The 17,861-nt window shown below is 47.9% G+C and overlaps 1 protein-coding gene across 1 annotated transcript; it reads right to left on the bottom strand.

Annotated features, from left to right (window-relative positions):
* Positions 1-840: 840 nt before the first annotated feature.
* On the bottom strand, positions 841-17,777 carry LOC140913670 (uncharacterized). Its single transcript, XM_073350447.1, has 4 exons — positions 17,585-17,777; positions 16,242-16,368; positions 14,644-14,760; positions 841-2,297 (listed from the first exon to the last, which is right to left on the bottom strand). Exons 1-4 carry the CDS (start codon positions 17,606-17,608, stop codon positions 931-933), a joined length of 1,635 nt encoding a protein of 544 aa, XP_073206548.1. The 5' UTR covers positions 17,609-17,777; the 3' UTR covers positions 841-930.
* Between the last annotated feature and the right edge of the window lie 84 nt (positions 17,778-17,861).

The following is a 17,861-nucleotide window of genomic DNA, read 5'->3' as shown; positions in this document are numbered from 1 at the left end:
ATGCAGAATTTTAAAATATGGTGTGCAGAATGTTAAATTTTTTAGCACAGAATTCCCCAAGGAGTAATGCAAAAGTCTCTGTGTGCACCTGCCAGTCACATAGTTCATCAGGCCTCATAACATTTTGATTGGTTTATTTTAAAGATTTACACTTCACGTTGGCTTTTCCTATGCCATCCGAATGCATCAGCTCCTTTAATAGCGAAGAAACACCTGGTTAGACAGACCTTTGTTACAGATTAGGTATGTAGTTCTTCTTCATCACATTTGAATTTAAAGTAGACTAGCATGAGCAGTTCCTGAGTCTTCTTTCAATCTCACACACCAGGCTGTCCTACCCCCCCCCGCCTCCTCAGACCAATCCATGCGGAGGCAGGACTGCAATCCCATCTCCAGATGTCCCCTAAGAGTCAGCCCCTGCTTGGAACCAAGGTAGGAGTGGGGGGAAGTTCCTGACACGGTCGCATCTAGATGGGGGAGGGTTGTCCTGGCTGCCTCACAGCTAGATATGTGGGGAGGGGGGGCAGAGGGGGACACAGACACCTGGGTGGACCCCAGGTAGATGCAGGGGGGCCCTAATGGAGTAGGCTGTGACCATCTGCTCTAACATCCCCCCACCTGTCTGCTCTTCCCCACACTGCTTGGCCAAGTCCCCTTCCCTGCCCCACACAGTCTCTCTGTGGGGCATCATGGGGACAGGATCGCTCCCTGGCCTCCACCAGCTGCCGCTGTGCCAGTTCCATGAGCTGCCAGAAGCCCCTCAGGCCCTGGCGGTGGCAGAGGGGCATTGGTGAGCCAACTGGTGCTGGGCGAGGTTGCCCAATTGAGCAAAGCGTTTGCCAACCAGCACAGCTGCACGGCCGCTCCCCGGTGTCCGTGCGCGGCTGGTTTGTCAGCGTCCTGGCATTGCTGAAGCTCTTGCAGCAATCGTCACAGCGAGGCGGCCGCTCCCGTGTGCGTACGCTGGTGTTTCCTCAGGTGTCCAATCTGTGCAAAGCCCTTGCCGCATTCGTCACAGCGGTAGGGCCGCTCCCCGGTGTGGGTGCGCTGGTGTATTCTCAGGCTTGAGCTCTCTGCAAAGCCCTTGCCGCAGTCAGCGCAGCAGTAGGGCCGCTCCCCAGTGTGCGTGCGCTGGTGTATTCTCAGTTTTGAGTTCTCGGCAAAGCTCTTCCCACAGTCGATGCAGCGGTAGGGCCGCTCCCCGCTGTGCGTGCGCTGGTGTGTTCTCAGGTGTGCGATCTGGGCAAAGCCCTTGCCGCAGTCAGCGCAGCGGTACGGCCGCTCCCCGGTGTGCGTGCGCTGGTGTATTCTCAGATAGGCAATCTGTGCAAAGCCCTTGCCGCAGTCAGCGCAGTGGTGTGGCAACTCCCCGGTGTGCGTGCGCTGGTGTCTTCTCAGGTGTGCAATCTGGGCAAAGCTCTTGTCGCAGTTGGCGCAGCGGTGCGGCCGCTCCCCGTTGTGCGTGCGCTGGTGTATTCTCAGGTGTGCAATCTCTGCAAAGTCCTTGTCACAGTCGGCGCAGCGGTGCGGCCGCTCCCTGGTGTGCGTGCGCTGGTGTGTTCTCAGGCTTGAGCTCTCTGCAAAGCCCTTGCCGCAGTCAGCGCAGCAGTAGGGCCGCTCCCCGGTGTGCGTGCGCTGGTGTATTCTCAGTTTTGAGTTCTCGGCAAAGCTCTTCCCACAGTCGATGCAGCGGTAGGGCCGCTCCCCGCTGTGCGTGCGCTGGTGTGTTCTCAGGTGTGCGATCTGGGCAAAGCCCTTGCCGCAGTCAGCGCAGCGGTACGGCCGCTCCCCGGTGTGCGTGCGCTGGTGTATTCTCAGATAGGTAATCTGTGCAAAGCCCTTGCCGCAGTCAGCGCAGTGGTGTGGCAACTCCCCGGTGTGCGTGCGCTGGTGTCTTCTCAGGTGTGCAATCTGGGCAAAGCTCTTGTCGCAGTTGGCGCAGCGGTGCGGCCGCTCCCCGTTGTGCGTGCGCTGGTGTATTCTCAGGTGTGCAATCTCTGCAAAGTCCTTGTCACAGTCGGCGCAGCGGTGCGGCCGCTCCCCGGTGTGCGTGCACTGGTGCTGGTTCAGCGCGGACGGGTTGCTGAACCTCTTGCCGCAGTCGATGCAGCGGTGGGGACGCTGGCCCACGGGGAGTCTCTGGTGTGTAGTCACATCTGGTCTCTGGCTGAGTTTACCCCAGGGATGGACTGCGTCCTGTGCATGGATCCCTCTGTGGGATGTGGGATCCTGCTTTCCTGCCGCGCTCTCCCCACATTCAGGCTGTGCCCTCATTCCTCCCGGGATCCTGTGCCCTGCTGGAGAGAGCAGAGGCAATCCAGGCGTTAGTTCATGGTTAAAGCTACACCTTCAACAAAGACGGAAAAATGTCACGGATGGAGCGATTTCCCCATTCCTCCATGACTGTTTTTGGGATGGGTGCCTCACTCTGCAATGGCAGCTCCTCTCCCACGGGCCTGGACCCAACACCTCACTCCGGGCACTGAGACCTGGCCTGTGGAGTTCCAGTGCCACTCAGATTTTCCCCCGCCCCCAGTCATGATGGTGGGGGAGGTGGGCCAAACTTCAGTGAAGAGCCTTGCCACCCAGATCCACTGTAGCTCACCCCTACCCCTCTACACCAGGCTGGGGTTAGGGTTGCAGCGCTAGGGGGAAGGTGCTTCTTTGGGTGGCTGGTGCCCCTTGGGCAGGGCGAGGAGGTGGGCAGGTTTTATTAAAAATCATGGAACAGTCACAGTAAATTTAAGGACTTGTGACTTTTACTAAACTTATTATAACTGCTCTGTAATTTCTCATACAAAACGCTGTGACAAATCTGCAGCCTGACTCAGGGTGATTCTACCCAATGTTGTTTGTGCAGCGCCTAGCGCCTGCTCCCTCGTGCGCCATGCACCTCTTGGGTCTCGTTTTATGCTTAAATTGTAGCCTGCCCAGGATACAGGCAGTGCGTGGCACAACGCAGCCCTGGTTTTGTTTTCAAACTGATTCTCTTGTTATTTTAATCAGAGGGGTTTATTTACATGGTGCTGGTTCTTCACTTTCTTCTGTTTTACAGCGTGAGGCCTGTTCCCCAGTTTCCGTACTGTTTTAATTATATTGGTTTGAAACTAGTTTCGTTGAGGGGCTGCAATCCTCTCATGTGGACGCAGTGAGACTGGTTTAAAGCTGCTTAGAACAACGTAGTTTATTCCTGTGGGAGAGAGTCCTTTTTTGGAATTCCTTCTAAAGAAGTCATTTACCCTGCGCCTGATGTTTAGTTTTAGTTTTGCACAAAGACTGAAACTAAAATCCGCAAGAGGGTAGGGGGTTTTGGGGGGTGGGAAGTCACTCAGGGTTTGTGTGATGTAACCTGAAAAACAGGTCTGTATTGTGTCACAACCCGCTCCCTGGCACTGCTGAGCTGGAGGGGGATAATGGCTGCCACCCAGCAGGCCTCTGATCTACAGCCAGTCACAGACGAGTTCAGGCTGAGGGCTGTGCTAAGCCCGGACACTGAAGTAACGTAGGTGACAACGATTTCATACCACCAAGAGAGCAGGGGGTAGGTGACAAAGGCCATCCCACCCCCTCTCCCTCACACCCAGCCCATACACCAGGGTACTCCAAGTCATGGCCCACACGAGCCTTTTGCCTGGCCCCCAAACATGTTCACTCTCCCCATAGCAGCAGCCTGGAACGCGGGGCAGTTTTAGAGCATTACAGTGAAACGCTGCAAGTGCCTGAAACCTGCTCTACAAAATTGCGTCCTCTACCTGGCGTGACCTCGCACTCATCATATGTGACGGATCTTGCCCGGCCCTGAGTCATTCCCAGCTTTCTCCTTGCTCGCTGGGGCAGGTTTCTGCACTCTGAGAGGTCATGTGCGAAGTGAAATGGCAGAGAGGGGGTGGGGTGGAAACCTGGAGAGGACAGCGCCTTCTCTGCCAAGGGTCAGTCACTCAGGGATGCTCTCCCAGGCTGCGAGCAGGTTTTTGCCCCTCTCTGAGCTATGTCTGGATCCAGATGTCCCAGGGCCATAAGACACCAGCACACAACTTGAGACAGGAGGGGCAGAGGCATGAAGCCCATTTGAAAAATCTCTAGGGCACCCCTGCCTTGGTATGATTTTCTGAAGTGTGGGAAGCCTAGAAGGCGGTGGTGTGGTCTATGGAACGACAGGTGTGTCTTTCCAGCCAGGTGCTTGTCTGACCCCCAGTGCCAGATCCACTGACACACACAAATGGATTTTATCCTCACAACCCCAATGTCCTCTCCATTACAGAGCTGGGGAATCTGAGGCATGTAGTGACTCGCTTCTAGAACTGAACCAAGGTCTTCTGAATTCTACTGCATGTCCTACCCACTAGGTAAATGCAGCCCCCCTATGCTCCCCCACACCACGGAGACCTCTCTTTACTTTAGCACCCCGCAAATCCACCACCCCAGATTGTCCCATATCACAATTCCATCCCTCTTCCCATTTCATCGCAGCCCCATCTCCGATCCATTTCTTTGTTGTGGCTTAGAGACCCCGTCATTTTTAGGTCACATCCTAGAGCCAAAGATTAGCAATGTGTAGGAGAGATAGGAAGTATTGTAAGAGGCCTCCCCGGCTTAACCAGGAGATCTTCAATGACCTGAAACTCAAAAAAAAGAGTCATACAAGAAGTGGAAACTAGGTCAAATTACAAAGATGAGTATTACAAAAAAAAAACCAACACAAGCATGTAGGGACAAAATTAGAAAGGCCAAGGCAAAAAACAAAACTAAACTAGCTAGGGATATAAAGGGTAACAAGAAAGCATTTTACAAATATATGGGAAGCAAGAGGAAGACTAATGTAGTGCCCATCTTTAAAAAAGGGAAGGAGGAGGATCCTGAGAACTACAGGCCAGTTAGCCTCACCTCAATCCCTAAAAAAATCATGGAGCAGGTCCTCAAGGAATCAATTCTGAAGCACTTACACGAGAGAAAAGTGATCAGGAACAGTCAGCATAGATTCACCAAGGGCAAGTCATGCCTGACTAATCTAATTGCCTTCTATGATGAGATAATTGGCTCTGTGGATGAGGGGAAAGCAGTGAACGTGTTATTCCTTGACTTTAGCAAAGCTTTTGATATGGTCTCCCACAGTATTCTTGCCAGCTAGTTAAAGAAGTATGGGCTGGATAAATGCACTATAAGGTGGCTAGAAAGCTGGCTAGATTGTCAGGCTCAACGGGTAGTGATCAACGGCTCCATGTCTAGTTGGCAGCTGGTGTCAAGTGGAGTGCCCCAAGGGTCGGTCCTGGGGCTGGTTTTGTTCAATATCTTCATTAATGATCTGGAGGAGGGCGTGGATTGCACCCTCAGCAAGTTTGCAGAGGACACTAAACTGGGAGGAGTGGTAGATACGCTGGAGGGGAGGGATAGGATACAGAGGGACCTAGATAAATTGGAGGATTGGGCCAAAAGAAATCTGATGAGGTTCAACAAGGATAAGTGCAGAGTTCTGCACTTAGGACTGAAGAATCCCAAGCACTGCTACAGACTAGGGACCGAATGGCTAGGCAGCAGTTCTGCAGAAAAGGACCTAGGGGTGACAGTGGATGAGAAGCTGGATAGGAGTCAACAGTGTGCCGTTGTTGGCAAAAAGGCTAACGGCATTTTGGGCTGTATAAGTAGGGGCATTGCCAGCAGATCGAGGGACATGATCGTTCCCCTCTATTCGACATTGGTGAGGCCTCATCTGGAGTACTGTGTCCAGTTTTGGGCCCCACACTACAAGAAGGATATGGATAAATTGGAGAGAGTCCAGCGAAGGGCAACAAAAATGATGAGGGGACTGGAACACATGACTTATGAGGAGAGGTTGAGGGAACTGGGATTGTTTAGTCTGCGGAAGAGAAGAATGAGGGGGGATTTGATAGCTGCTTTCAACTACCTGAAAGGGGGTTCCAAAGAGGATGCATCTAGACTGTTCTCAGTGGTAGCAGATGACAGAACAAGGAGTAATGGTCTCAAGTTGCAGTGGGGTGGAGGGGAGGTTAGGTTGGATATTAAGAAAAACTTTTTCACTAGGAGGGTGGTGAAGCACTGGAATGGGTTACCTAGGGAAGTGGTGGAATCTCCCACCTTTGAGGTTTTTAAGGTCAGGCTTGACAAAGCCCTGGCTGGGATGATTTAGTTGGGGATTAGTCCTGCTTTGAGCAGGGGGCTGGACTAGATGACCTCCTGAGGTGCTTTCCAACCCTGATATTCTATGATAAGACCAAGGACAGGATAGACCCATTACTAAATGAGGAGGGAAAGACAATAAGAGAAAACACAGCAATGGCCAAACTGGTAAATGCCTCTTTTGTTTCAGTTTTCAACAAAAAGTTAGCAGTGATTGGTCGACTAACATAGTGAACATCAGTGTCAATGGAGTAGGATCTGAGCCTAAAATAGGAAAGGAAAATAGTTATGAATTACTTAGACAAGTTAGAGGTCTTCAAGTCGGCAGGGCGTGATGAAATACGTCCTAGAATACTTAAGGAACTGGATGAAGAGATCTCTGAGCCATTTGCGATTATCTCTGAGAACTTGTGGAGGATGGTAGAGAGACCCAAGGACTGGAAAAGGGCAAATATAGTACCTAGCTATAGACAGGGGAATAAGGACAACTCAGGGAATTATAGATCAGTCAGCTTAACTTCAGTACCTGGAAAGATAATGGACCAAGTAATCAAACATTCTATTTGTGAGCACCTAGAAGGAAATAAAGGGATAACTAACAGTCAGCATGGATTTGTCAATAACAAATTATGTCAAACCAACCCAATATCCTTAGACAGGTAACAAGCCTTGTGGATAGGGGAGAAGTAGATGTCACATATCTTGACTTTAGTAAAGCTTTTGATACTGTCTTACATGACCTTCTAGTAAACCAACTAGAGAAATATAGGGTAGGCAAAGTTACTATTGTTGGGAGATTATATATCTCCATGTAATACCTTATAGGCTTGTGACGAAGTGGGGATTTCCCCTTTGTCATAAACATACAGCTAAGGGTAGCATAAAATCCCTCCTTTACCTGGAAGGGGTTAAGAAGCTCAGATAACCTGGTTGACACCTGACCAAAAGGACCAATAAGGAAAGAAGATACTTTCAAATGGGGGTGGGGGGGTTGTTTGTGCTCTCTTTGTTGGTTCCCTCTCGGGACAAAGAGAGAGACTAAGCAGGTAACCCAGCTCCTACGAAATGATACTTACAATTTCTGAAATTTTAGATGTAATAGCAAGGAAATGGTTAGATTATCTTTTGTTTTAGCATGTGAATTTTCCCTATGCTAAGAGGGAGGTTTATTCCTGTTTTTGTAACTTTGAAGTTGAGCCTAGAGGGGAATCCTCTGTGTTTTAAATCTTTTTATTACCCTGTAAAATTACCTTCCATCCTGATTTTACAGAGGTGCTTCTTTTACTTTTTTTCTTTATAATAAAGTTCTTCTTTTAAGAACCTGATTGATTTTAGTGTCCTAAACATAAAGGGTCTGGTTTGTACTTTTATTAAAGGTAATTGGTTGGTATATTAGCCTCAAGCATCCCCAGGAAAGGGGGTGAAAGGGGCTTGGGGGGATATTTTGGGGAAATAGGAACTCCAAGTGGTCCTTTTTCCTGAATCTTTGTCTAAATCACTTGGTGTTGGCAGAAATACCATCCAAAGACAAGGAAAGGATTTGTGCCTTGGGGAAGTTTTAACCTAAGCTGGTAGAAATAAGCTTAGGGGTCTTTCATGCGGGTCCCCATATCTGCACCCCAGAGTTCAGAGTGGGGAGGGAAACCTGACACCCTTGTTATGTTGTACGTGAGTCTTACTGTTGAGCCTATGTGAGTTTTACTGTTTTGCATGAATAATATGTGCCTCAGTTTCCCTGTGTGCTGCACCAATATCTCAGTGGTGGGAATAGGGGTGTGTGACTTTGGCTGAGACCTCTGGGGCAGGTGAGGCTGCTCCAGCTGTCTGCATGTATGCTATAACCGGGGCCCTTTGTAACCTGAGACCCAAGAGGGGGATGCAGCCAGGTGAGGACCAGGTGACACTCTGCCCAGGAAGCGAGACAAAGACAAGGAGGAGGAGCAACAGGGGGGTGTTGGAGGTCCGGTCACTCCGGGAGTCTGCTTGGGGGGGACTGGAAGAGGGGGAGTCCAGGGCTTCTGGCCCATGACTCCCCAGGATGGACTTGGCTGAAAGTCAACGATTTCTGTGCCAACAAGACCTGAAACTCAAAAAAGTCAAAGCCAAAGCTTTGACTTTGACTTAGTGGGGCTGGTGTAAATGGAAGTTGTGATTTGACTCGATACGTGTCAGAGATTATTATAGCAGCCTCCTGTATTGGGGAAGGAGTGACAGGAAAAATGTATCATTCAGTAGAAATAGCTATACCCAGAGAGCGGGGGATGTTCGTTGTAAAGAACAAATGCTTCAGATAGATCAGGCGGCTGAGCCAGTGATATTGGGGACTCCTTTTTTGAAGAGGAATCGGTTCGTTTTGGATTTAACGAACGGAGTTCTGGGGCGTGTGCCCGGCTGGACGGAAAGCGTCCCGACAGCAGGGGACATTCCACGAATACGGGCTGCAGAAGCAGTGGAGGAGATTATACTGGATCAACAGGATGGGGGTAAAGGAGTTTCCCAGTGTATGGATTAAGAATAAAGCAGAATATAATAAAATCAAAGCACGTGTTAAAATTGTGGGGGACAAAGCGTCACCACAGATACAATATAAATATCCTGCGCAAGCAGAGGCAGGAATTGAGAAAATAGTCGAATCATTAGAACAGGGAGTGATTGAAAAGGGGAATTCCACACACAATAGCCCAGTTTGGCCTGTATTAAAAGCCTCAGGAGATTGACAGTGGATTTTAGACAAATTAATAAAGCTACCCCGCCCATGTCACCGATAATAGCAGATCTGCTTCAGGTGACGGCAAGAATACAGGGGCCCCCTAAATGGTTCTCTGTCATAGATTTGGCAAATTGTTTGTTTACCATCCTGTTGCATCCCGATTCTTGGGCCTGCTTTGCGTTTATGTTTAAGGGACAACAGTACTTGTTTAAAAGAATTCCCCAGGGCCTAAGCTGCACTCTGGCTATTGCACACTAATATGTGGTGTGCTTGCTGGATCAGTTATCCAAAGAGGATCAGGAGAACGTCACCTCAAATGTAGATGACATATTAGCGTGGGCAGACACTGAAGAAGAGGTGGCTGAGCGGACTAAAAAAGAGTCATCCAGGAAACGGGTTTCAAGGCTAATAAAGAGAAAGCCCGACTAGTGCAAAGGAGAGTGATTTATTTGGGGGTGACCCCCAGGGAACAAGGAATTCAGGCGGATCAACAAAAGGTGAAATCATTAGTGAATTTACCAAGGCCAGAGGATTCTCGTGCATTGAGGGTGATGGTAGGAGGGTTTAACTATTTAAGGAAACATATGGAATTTTGCCACTATAACTGGACCCTTGTGGCGTTTACTAAAAAAGAAAGGAGAATGGGAGTGGGGGCCTGAACAAGAAAAAGCTCTCTGTCATTTAAAACAAGCATTGATGCAAGCTCCAGCATTGAAATTCCCAGAGATAAACAAGCCGTTTGTGATTAAGTTGGCAGCACCCAACAAAGTCTAGCATTGGAACTAATGCAGGAAATTGACGGAAAGTTAATACCGGTAGCATACAAGTCTAGAAGATTAACCCCTATGGAGCAGTAGTTTGGGATCTGTGAAAGAGAATATTTAGCTGCTGTGTGGGCCAGCGAAGCTTTTGCTTTGAATACTGGCACAGCCCCTGTTATAATACAAACACCTCACTTTCCACTGAAGTATATTTTATCAGGTAAACTGCAGGGGAAAGGAGTATTGAATTGCAGAATGGCCCAAGGTACCTTGATGTTAACTAACACAGATGTTACTTATGAGAACAACAAACTAGCCATGATGTTACCATATGCCCTCCATACTACAGAGACCACTTCCAGAAACCGAACCTAAGTTAGTTGAAGCAGCACCCTTGGTAGACGTTAAGTCTCGGAGAAAAAGAGGTTTGGTTTACAGATGGTAGTTCGTGCCATTGGAACTCTAAGAAACATATGGGATATGCTGCTGTACAAATTGACGGGGAAACTATTTCTGGTTCTATGAGTATGACTGCAGCTCAGGGAGCAGAGGTCAGAGCTCTTAGTGACCTGCTTAAATAGAAAAATAATGTTACGGATTCTCTTTATGTCTAAATGGATTCAGACTTTGTGGTACAAAGACTGGGATACTGGATTGAGATTTGGAAAAAGAATCCTTGGCAAACAGTCGAGGGGAAAAATTTGGTCCAAAAGGAGGATTGGAAATCTAATGGATTGGTTGAAAAAACACCCAGGAAAATTAAGAGTAAGACATATTAAAGGTCATCAAAAGAGAGAAGGGAATGAAAAATATTGGAATGATAAAGCGGATGCTTTAGCTAAATTAACAGCAAAGGAACCTTTGGGAGTTATGGAAGTTACTAGAGCTCAAGCCATAAAACAGGGAGGTTAAACCTGAGGAAAGAAGGGGAAACTGGAATATACAAGGTAACTATGCGGTGAATAAAAAAAAACAGGAGAGGTAAAGTGGACACCTGACAAACTTCAAAGAGAAGAGATTATTAACCTGTGTCACTCTATGATGCATCAAGGAATAGAGAATACTCTCTTTAAGGTAAAACAAATTGGAATATGGCTCAGGTGCGAAATGACGTAGACAATTTTGTTAAAAACTGCATAAGGTGTGCAGCAGACGGGAATACACCAGTGAATTTGAGACCCTTGTGACACCAAAGAATTGTGGAGCCATGGAATAGAATACAGGTTGATTATACTGATAAATTGCCTAAGACTCAAAGGAGGAATCGGTATTTATTAGTGATAGTAGATTCCTTTTCTGGATGGGGGGAGGCAATTCCCACCAGAAATCATACTGCAGAGACCACTGCCAAAAAGCTGTGGGAAGTAGTGCTTAGTAGATATGGACTATTATGTGGGGGAGGTCTAGGTTGGATATTAGGAAACACTGTTTCACTCGGAGGGTGGTGAAGCACTGGAAGGGGTTACTTAGGGAGGTGGTGGAATCTCCATCCTTTGAGGTTTTTAAGGCCCGGCTTGACAAAGCCCTGGCTAGGATGATTTAGTTGGTGTTGGTCCTGCTTTGAGCAGGGGGCTGGACTAGATGACCTCCTGAGGTCTCTTCCAACCCTAATCTTCTATGATTCTATGAACTCCAAAAGTAATTGATTCAGATAATGGGCCACATTTTGTAGGAGGAGTAATTAAAAGTTTATTAAAAGCTTTAGGAATAAAGCAACAACTACATATCCCCTATCATCCTCAATCGTTAGGGACAGTAGAAAGGATGAATCAAACTATTCAACAAGCTTTACGCAAAGTAGTGCAAGAAACTGGCAAAGATTGGGACGATAAATTGCCAATTTGTTGGAGGTCATCCGAAGTAGTGATCTATTGGGTACTGGCTACCAGGCTTATCAAATTCTCTTTGGAAGGCCTATGAGATAGTGGAGCCCTTTATTGTACCCCGAAGAAGAAGAGGAGGTATCAGTTATGCAATGGGTAAGGGTGTTACCAATAGAACTTAAGAAAATGGAATTTAAACTGACTGATGCCATTGAAAAAGCAAGAGACACTGGATTCTCATGTGGCTCAGGACAGTAAATTATGGAAAATCGGAGATAGAGTAATGTATTTGAAATTATCGAAAAATCACGTCCTGGAGTCTAGATGGGTTGGACCATTTCCCATCATGAATAAAATTTCACTTACTGTAGTGCAGATTAACAAGGGGGAAAAGGGAAAGTGGATCCACACATCACAATTAAAGTTATGGCCTAAAGATTAAATAATGTTCCTTTCTTTTTCTTTTAGTTTATCTTACAGAGAGAAAGGAATGCCCAATTGCACAGGAGATTATCCTGTACGAACCTTGGATCTGGAGTGTGGATACGGTGCTACAATTTTTGTAATTGGTTTATTGCTTATGCTTGCTTTGCTTTGCATTTTGTGCTTAGTAGAAGAATTGTGTTGTGGGTGTTATATTTTAGGAAGAAAAAAAATAATACCAAAGCTCGAGTAAAGATAGAAGAGGGTTAGAGTAAGTATTTAGAATAATACGGCTGGAAGCATTGGACATTATTCCTATGGAATAATGGCCATGACTTCAATATTGAGGCTCCTAATAATTCAAAAAGGGTGGAAATATAGTTTTTGGCTTTTATGTTTTTTGAATATTTGGGGAAATGTAGGGGTACATGGATATACATATGGGAGCACCTCTAGGATGGAGGTAAGGATCAAAGGTCAAAATACATTAGACTATTCGCGGGACAGAATGGAAAAAACAGGACCAAACAAAACCAGATGTAAAAAAAACCTTTTGAGGTAAAATTTGAAATATGGCGGGAAGATGGCAAAAATGTGACACGGGAATATTTAAAGCCAAAAGATTTGATATTGAGACATTACAAGGGAAAATGTCAGCTTTGGGTAAGATTTTGGGGGTTATACAGACACATGTGAACAAAATTTTGGTGCATTATCGGAACAAGGAATAAGTAGTGTGGAACTCCAGTTGAAACAAGCCCAACCCTTCAAAATGTCTCTAAATGTAAATCTATTTGTTGTGTCTGAGATGGACAATAAAACTGTACAAGCAATAGAGGCGTACAGAGGCAAACTTATGGGATACAACAGATAGAGAGAATGGTTAATCTGTTAAGTAACGGACAATGGCCTTTTGAGTGGTTCAAAGATCCTCATATATGGAATCAGCAAATTGCAGTATGGAAGAAATATATGGCATTTAATTGGGATCAAGCCACTCTGAAGGTGGAGTGTGGAAAGGCAGAATGCTGTTACACAACACAGGGAAGCAAAGGAACGCAGCAATGGCATTGGTGCTGCCAAAAATTATGAACGAAGAGTTATGGCAAATAGAAATAAGTGGGACACACCTGATTCAAGAAGAAGGGGATTATAAATTAGTAACATTAACGAAACATTGTGAAGAGTGGGGATGAAGTAAATGGGTGTGCCCACAACTAACTTGGTCCCTAGAGGCATGTCATTTGAACCATTCAAGCAGACAATGTACCATGCAATACTTAGCCTCTCATGGCACAAGAGTGTTTGATTTAGGCAACGGTTGTATTTGTGTGGTAACCACTGAAAAACATGTATTTTGGGGAAGTATGACAGAAAAAGGCCCAATTAAGTCATGTAAATGTAATGTAATAGAGATCATTATTAATGGAATTATTTACCGAGGTCCTCTATTTTTAAAAAAGGAAATTGTTTGGGAACCAAAAGATGTGGACTGGTACTTTGATTTGAGGATACATTGGGAACAATGGGAAAAATTTATTGATGAAAGAGAAAAAATCAGGCAATATGCAAAAGATGTATCTAAGTCTGCTCAGCTAGGAAAAATAAACATTTTGAGCCACAAAGGTCAAATATTAAAATTGGGGAAAGAAGAAGAAGAATTGGCAATTTCTCATTGGTATGATATTTTCAAAGGATGGTCTCCCAGTGCCACAGCTCTTCTAAATTTAATGCTATATCCTATTGTGATATTATTTGCATGAATTATTTTGTTAACCTTTATTATGCTATGTTTATACTGCCGAATAAGAAAGCGACAAGAAGTTTTGGAGCAAGCGATATATAAAATTGAATTGCTTGTGAAATTATAAAGTGATACAATAATTAATGGCATTAATCATGTATTGAGGGGGGAAATGTTGGGAGATGTATATATATTACACACACACACACACACAGTGTGATTCATCTCTAACATATTACATGGATATGTCATTGAGGCCTGGTATGAATGACGCATACTTGACATGAATATGTGCATTGCAAGTTGGCAACCGAAGCAAGATCTTATGGTCAAGGACTGTTAGAACTATCTGTGCAAAAACAATCTTGTTATGTTTCAGAGAAAAATACGGAAAATGAGCAGAAAAGGAAACTGTCAGCTGGACTGATATAAAATTGTATAAGAATTGGAGGAAATGGCACGCCTTGAACCATGGCAGCCTGCCCAGGATTGTCTCTTTGGAATTGTGTGGGTAGAAGGCCTAGTAAACAAAGGCAAAGAACCAATGACATGACAGAATGGACTAAAAATAGTTGCCTATGACTTCTGCAAATCGAAGTTATTTATTGATCCAGAGCTCCATGTGGATATAGATGTGGTTTTCGCCGGCTCCCCATATCTTATGATCGGAAGGAATCTCTACTGGCCATCGAGCCCATTCTGACCTTTGGTCTCTGGGATAGTATGTTTGGGATGTGAACGTGGAGTGACTAAGGTTTGTTTTGTAATCAATAAAGAGCATTTAGATTATTATATACCAACACTGTGTCCATTATCTATCTGCTCCCCATCCCGTAAGGGAGACTTCTACTGAGGGTCTAATACTCCTAGTGATGGAGAATCATTGTGTCCTGAGGGAAGCTCTCCCAGTGGTTCATTTCCATTAAGATAAATACGGGCCCCTAATTCCCAGCCTCAATTTGTCTCTCTTCAGCTCATTTGCCTTTGTCAAGGAGCCCTTCATTAGCACGTGTGTAAATCAGAAGGGACTGGATTATGACGACTCACCTGAGGAGGGGCTCTCAGGCCCGGAGCTTTCCCTGGAGCCCTCGGCATCCCAGATCCAGAGCTCTGCCTCCCCTACCTCGATCCGGTGGATTAAGTCTGGTTTGGAACCTGAATAGCCTGTTTTGGGGGGGAAGTTTTATTACTAAAGTTTTGGCTGCAGGGGCTCAATTATATGTTGGTGCAGCCCAGCACAACAGGGCCCCGACCTCGGTCAGAGTGTGTCTGCACAGCACCTGGCACAACGGGACACTGCTCTCGGTCGCTGCTTCAGAGGAAAGCACAAGAGATCCCAAGCAGGAGAATAATGAAATAAACCTTCCTTAGAGGAGATTTCTTCCCGTCTCCCACCAGGCAAGTTCAGTTCATACTCTGAAGCAGCAACGTCTATGACCCATCTCAATTTGCAGTGGGGGCTGAGTTTTAAATCCTTACTAGGGTAACTCCAGATGTTCCATAGAAATATCCCATGCTGCTAACACCTTGGCCTCTATGCTATCTTGTGGCACTACGTTCCATAGGACAAGTGTGTGACACAGATTTTCTTTAACGAGTTGAAACACCATTGAACACCCATTACTCTCAGATTAAGAGACAGGGTGAGTAGAAAGTCCTCAAACACCTTCTCTTTGGTCATTCACTTACCCACCTGAAAAATTTATCATGGGGGAAGATTTTGGAAGAAGGGAACTTTGCTCCTTTGCCATCTTATAGCTGTTGCAAACAGTTTGCAGTAGGTCATTATAAGGCACTGGCTACAACGTGTCATGGCAAGTGTCGCCAGGTGGCGCCATTCAGAGCTACCAGTTCTTTCACATAGGGTGCAAGCATTGTTCAGCTGTACAGTTGTTAAATTTACTATGTTCATTCTTTGGGGGGAGGTGGGGAGCTGTTGTAACAGCAACATTTTTCCCCTGCCTTATTTAACTCGAGTCAGTTCCTGCGTGAGCTGTAGTTCACGAAAGCTTATGCTCTAATAAATTGGTTAGTCTCTAAGGTGCCACAAGTACTCCTTTTCTTTTTGCAAATACAGACTAACACGGCTGTTACTCTGAAACCTGTCATGAGGCACACTTGTTACTCATGTGACTGTTGGCTACCACTTTTGTGCCAGGACTGAGGTAGGGAATGCAAATAAACAAGTCCCACTAAGGGCTTGTCTACACTACCCGCTGGATCGGCAGGCAGCGATCGATCCAGTGGGGGTCGATTTATCGCATCTAGCCTAGACGCAATAAATTGACCGCTGAGTGCTCTCCCGTCGACTCCAATACTCCACCGGAACGAGCAGCGCAAGCGGAGTCGACGGGAGAGTATCAGCTGTCGACTTACTGCAGTGAAGGCAGGTAAGTAGATCTAAGTACGTTGACTTCAGCTACGCTAGTCACATAGCTGAAATTGCGTATCTTCGATCGACCCCGCGCGGAAGTGTAGACAAGCCCTAAGATTAGCCCCAGGCTTTATAGCCCTGATTTCTGCTCCAACAGGAAGCCGGCCTGAAAGAGGCTGGCATTTGCCACCACTCAGCCCAGGGTTGCACATGGCATCGAGGGAACCCAGACATTTCACAGCTGTTAAAAAGAAGATAAATTGGTCCTTACCCAGGGAAATGAGGGCCCAATAATTCCTCAGCATCTGGTCCCGGTACAGATGCTTCTCTCGCTGGGATAAGAGCTCCCACTCCTCCCGGGTGAAATACAGAGCCACCTCCTCAAACGCCACCTGGACCTGTGGGCACAAGCGTTACAGCACCTTCCACTCCAGCCCCAGCCTGGAGTCTCAGTGGGGGATGAGGTTTCTAGGGGAGCGACTCCCAGGGAAACCCCCAGTCCAGCAGCTGTGACCCACGGAGACTCTCCCCTCCCAACCCCGCACAGCCCCCCAAGGACTTGGGGCCCTGCTGGCCGGGGACAGGAGTCACCCTTGGCTTCCTATGGGGATATGGGGTGGGACGCTGGGAAGGGCCCCAATCCCAGGGCAGGGAACAGGCTCCGCTCCTCTCCCCTCCCCAGCCGGAGTCCCCGCCTCCGCCCCAGGCCTGTGCTCAGCCCAGCTCCCACTCCTAGCTCAGGAGCCAAGAAGGCTAATGGCATATTGGGCTACATTAGTAGGAGTATTGCCAACAGATCGAGGGACGTGATTATTCCCCTCTATTCGGCACTGGTGAGGCCGCAGCTGGAGTACTGTGTCCAGTTTTGGTCCCCCCACTACAGAAAGGATGTAGACAAATTGGAGAGAGTCCAGCGGACGGCAACGAAAATTATCAGGGGGCTGGGGCACATGACTTACGAGGTGAGGCTGAGGGAACCGGGGTTATTTAGTCTCTAGAAAAGAAGAGTGAGGGGGGATTTGCTAGCAGCCTTCAACTACCTGAAAGGGGGTTCCAGAGAGGATGGATCTAGACTGTTCTCAGTGGTGGCAGATGACAGAACGAGGAGCAATGGTCTCAAGTTGCAGTGGGGGAGGTTTAGGTTGGATATTAGGAAACACTGTTTCACTAGGAGGGTGATGAAGCACTGGAATGGGTTCCCTAGGGAGATGGTGGAATCTCCTTCCTTTGAGGTTTTTAAGGTCAGGCTTGACAAAGCCCTGGCTGGGATGATTTAGTTGGGGATTGGTCCTGCTTTGAGCAGGGGGTTGGACTAGATGACCTCCTGAGGTCCCTTCCAACCCTGATATTCTGTGATTCTATGAAGGGGCCGCGCCCGGCTCTGCATGTCCGCCGGGCCAGGCCCCCCCAGCCCTGGGGGCCCCAAAGCAGCTCCCCGACTCCAGCGGCCCCGGGCTGCGCTGGTGCAAAGCGGGGCCCCGGGCTCTGCCTGGCCGCGCTGAGCCGCTCCCAGCCCCGGGGTCACTAGCGCGGGAGGGACCCGGTCCCGGCCCCCCTCGGCCCCAGCCGGGACCAGCCAGTGCCCGGCCGGGGAGTCCCCGCCCCGCGTCCTACCTGCGCCGGCCCCGCTGCAGCCATCGCCGGGCTCGGCTCCGGCTCCGGCCCCGGCCGCTTCCTCCGCCCGGGCAGCGACTTCTCTGCCCGCTCCCCGCCCTGGGGCTGCAGCCGCGACCCGCCCTGCGCACGGGCAAGTCCGGGCTGGGACCCAGGGGGCCGGGCTGGCCCGGGAAGGCCCCGCCCCGCTCCAGCTCCGCTGCGCTCCCCGCCCCCCGGCTCAAGGGCCCCGCGCCTGCGCCGCCAGCTCCAGCAGCCCGGGGAGGCCCCAGCGCAG

Source organism: Lepidochelys kempii, chromosome 6 (assembly GCF_965140265.1).
Source record: "Lepidochelys kempii isolate rLepKem1 chromosome 6, rLepKem1.hap2, whole genome shotgun sequence".
NCBI lineage: Eukaryota > Metazoa > Chordata > Testudines > Cheloniidae > Lepidochelys > Lepidochelys kempii.
Note: the sequence above shows the minus strand (reverse complement) of the source record. Positions and strands in the feature narration are given on the sequence as shown.

Excerpts from the sequence above, each read along its gene's own strand:
- LOC140913670 (XM_073350447.1), bottom strand. The coding sequence starts at position 17,608 with ATGGCTGCAGCGGGGCCGGCGCAG. Across the intron at positions 16,369-17,584 it reads CTGCAGCGGGGCCGGCGCAG|GTCCAGGTGGCGTTTGAGGA; the intron begins GTAGGACGCGGG and ends TTGTGCCCACAG. Across the intron at positions 2,298-14,643 it reads GCCTGAGAGCCCCTCCTCAG|CAGGGCACAGGATCCCGGGA; the intron begins GTGAGTCGTCAT and ends TGCTCTCTCCAG.